The sequence below is a fragment of the Carya illinoinensis genome, chromosome 10, assembly GCF_018687715.1.
Source record: "Carya illinoinensis cultivar Pawnee chromosome 10, C.illinoinensisPawnee_v1, whole genome shotgun sequence".
In the NCBI taxonomy this organism is placed as follows: domain Eukaryota; kingdom Viridiplantae; phylum Streptophyta; class Magnoliopsida; order Fagales; family Juglandaceae; genus Carya; species Carya illinoinensis.
In genome coordinates, this window is record NC_056761.1 from 18,015,781 (window position 1) to 18,018,482 (window position 2,702).

General features: G+C 38.6%; 1 protein-coding gene across 1 annotated transcript; it reads right to left on the reverse strand.

The window, feature by feature from the left end:
* Window positions 1-1,137: 1,137 nt before the first annotated feature.
* On the reverse strand, window positions 1,138-2,286 carry LOC122278807 (putative germin-like protein 2-1). The gene is made up of 2 exons (XM_043089009.1): window positions 2,054-2,286; window positions 1,138-1,865 (listed from the first exon to the last, which is right to left on the reverse strand). Exons 1-2 carry the CDS (start codon window positions 2,166-2,168, stop codon window positions 1,327-1,329), a joined length of 654 nt encoding a protein of 217 aa, XP_042944943.1. The 5' UTR covers window positions 2,169-2,286; the 3' UTR covers window positions 1,138-1,326.
* Window positions 2,287-2,702: the final 416 nt, after the last annotated feature.

Genomic DNA, 2,702 nt, shown 5'->3' on the forward strand with positions numbered 1-2,702 from the left:
TCCTTTGCAAGGTTTTAATGAGGCAATCCTAAAGCACTCGGCGACACACATGAATACTGTACTCTTTTTCCTTCGCCATTGGTTTTTTCCTATAGGGTTTTTTCTTGGCAAGGTTTTAACGAGGCATATTCTTTAAATATGGTCATCCAAAGGGGAAGTGTTATAAACTATCTTGAATTGTATGACCACATTTATCTAGTCGTCAAATGCATAGTGCATAGTGCTAGCATAGTACTAGCATAGTGAGTTGGTCGACATATGCATAATGTATAGTGCTAGCATAATACTAGTATAGTGAGTTGGCCGATATATGCATAGTGCATAGTGCTAGCATAGTGCAGCATAGTAAGCTAGCATAGTTCCCTTTGTACGCCTATATATATCGTTGAATTCTTTAAGAAATTTATAAGTTTCATAACCTTTCTGAACTATATCTCTTTCTCTCTCCTTTTAAAAGTTTTATAATACGTTATGGCTCTCTATTTTCTATGATTTCATAACAAGATTCTATTTTTTTCAAATTAAGTATGTAAATATTACACAGTACTCCAAGATTTTATTTAACATTATCCTTTTTGAAATTTCTCCAACCGTGTTGAATTCAGGTGGCACATCATGTAATATTGTACGTACGTACGTGAATCTTCTCGATCAAAGGATTTCCTTTGAACCCACCATATATATTTATATATATATATAGCTATCAACAGAATAATCTTTTATTTGAGGGGTTTCCTTTTTGTGAGAGTTTTTCCCCTTTTTCAGTCAAAAACCAAATCTCCTATATATAGGAAGGCCGGAACTCGTGACAAGCTCAACTGATACCACATGAAATCACGATTAGCTAGCTTAATTTCCAAGCTAGCTGGCGATAAAGTCGACACCACTACTAATATTATTAATCAACCATGGTCACTAATTTCCCTTTATATACGGAAACCGTGAAATTTGGAGACGTTAACCCAGATGGCATGATTTACAGTTAGGGAAACCTCTGAATTCCAACCCCATCTTGGAAACCATTTCTGTCCTTCGTATTCGCTGATATGATCCTAATTTATTATTAGAATAATGCTCAATTTATGTTTAGTATCCATAGGAAAGACGCACGTGTACGTACCATATATATCCTTAATATTGAGGCTGAAAATCACGGCCTGTATTCAACCTAAAATTTGTTTTATTGAGTACACTGTTTATATGACATCAATGTCAGAAAATATATAAAAAAACCATTTGCTTAAAGATAAGGTAATGCACAAAAGAATAGAGAAACTCAGAAAGCCTCAAACTTCTGTGACAGGCACATATTCTGCCATCTATTGTCTAGAACTTGGATTTGATATCATCGACAACGTTCTTATCAACTTGGAAGGCCTTTGCAAGAACGTCACTTGCGATTTTTGGAGTAGACCCAAACAACACATTCGGAATCGAGACAATACCAGGGTTCTGACTGTTCAGAGCAACAATGACAACGGCATTCGTAGAACCTACATTTACTTGGAAGTGGACGAGACCGATGGGGAAGACAAAGACATCACCCTTTCCTAGCACCTTTGTGATGAGACGGTGGTCGGGGTAGGATGTGACAAAACCAACTTCGACGTTTCCTTCCAAGACTGTTATAATTTCGGTGGCTCGAGGGTGGGTGTGAGGAGGGTTGAAACCCCCGGGTGCGTAATCAACTCGGGAAATGGAGATGCCAAGCGTGTTGAGCCCTCCTACTTGGGCTACAGTCACCGGTGTCAGCCTTGCCCCGAATGGGGCGTTTGTTGTGTTGCCTGCTATGTGTAGTCCACTGAAGAAGAAATCGTCGGCTTGAACCAGCTTGGGATCCTTGCAGGCGAAACCATTCACTAGAACTGCCATTCATAAAAAAGAATCATGTAAATTAGGAATGAAAAGGACTCGCATGTACATACATAAATACAGCATGGCCTATTTAATAATTAAAAGTACGGCATTTAAAGCCGCGCTTTAGAAATGGATATGCGATCATGACAAGGGTAGAAACAAATATGATGCTAATTATGTTTCGTTTTGTACGTACCTGAACTTGTTTTATCTGCAACGCAGAAATCTTGAAGAGGGCTTGGATCAGATGCCAGGGTACTGACGGTAAAAGACACGGCGAGGAGTCCTAGCAAGAAGATGCGAGCAGCCATTTCAATGTAGTAATTAATTCGGGTGAGAGCTTGGGAAGTTTCAAGTTTTGTGGGTAAGAAAAGAGCTTCAAAAACAAGTATTTTGGGAGAAAGATTTATCGAACGTGCCTATATAAAGGGAAACGGTTGAGATATATATAGCATCCATCAAGGTTGTGGTGTGGCGCCAAAGACGATTTCCATCTGTTTACGTGTAGTGAAACACAAAGAACGTTCAAAGTCAAAAGTCTCAAAAAGCATTCATTAATTAATTATATCATCCCAACTTATGGAAGATAAGATGAGGAGTAGACTTTTCGATCCGTCTCTGCCTTCATTCTTGTTCTTTGAACTTGTCGGGTTCTGAAAATTTTAAATCCCGGCCGTTCTGGAATATGCCACTTTGCATGAATTTCAAACGCCAGCTTGTTTCCTTGACCTCCCTCTCTTCTTCCGAAAAACAAAAACCATAGTCTAAAGCGCACAGTTTTTCATACACAAATCCAAAAGTCGGACCCATTTATTTGTTATCAATTAGAAGACAACCATTTCAAA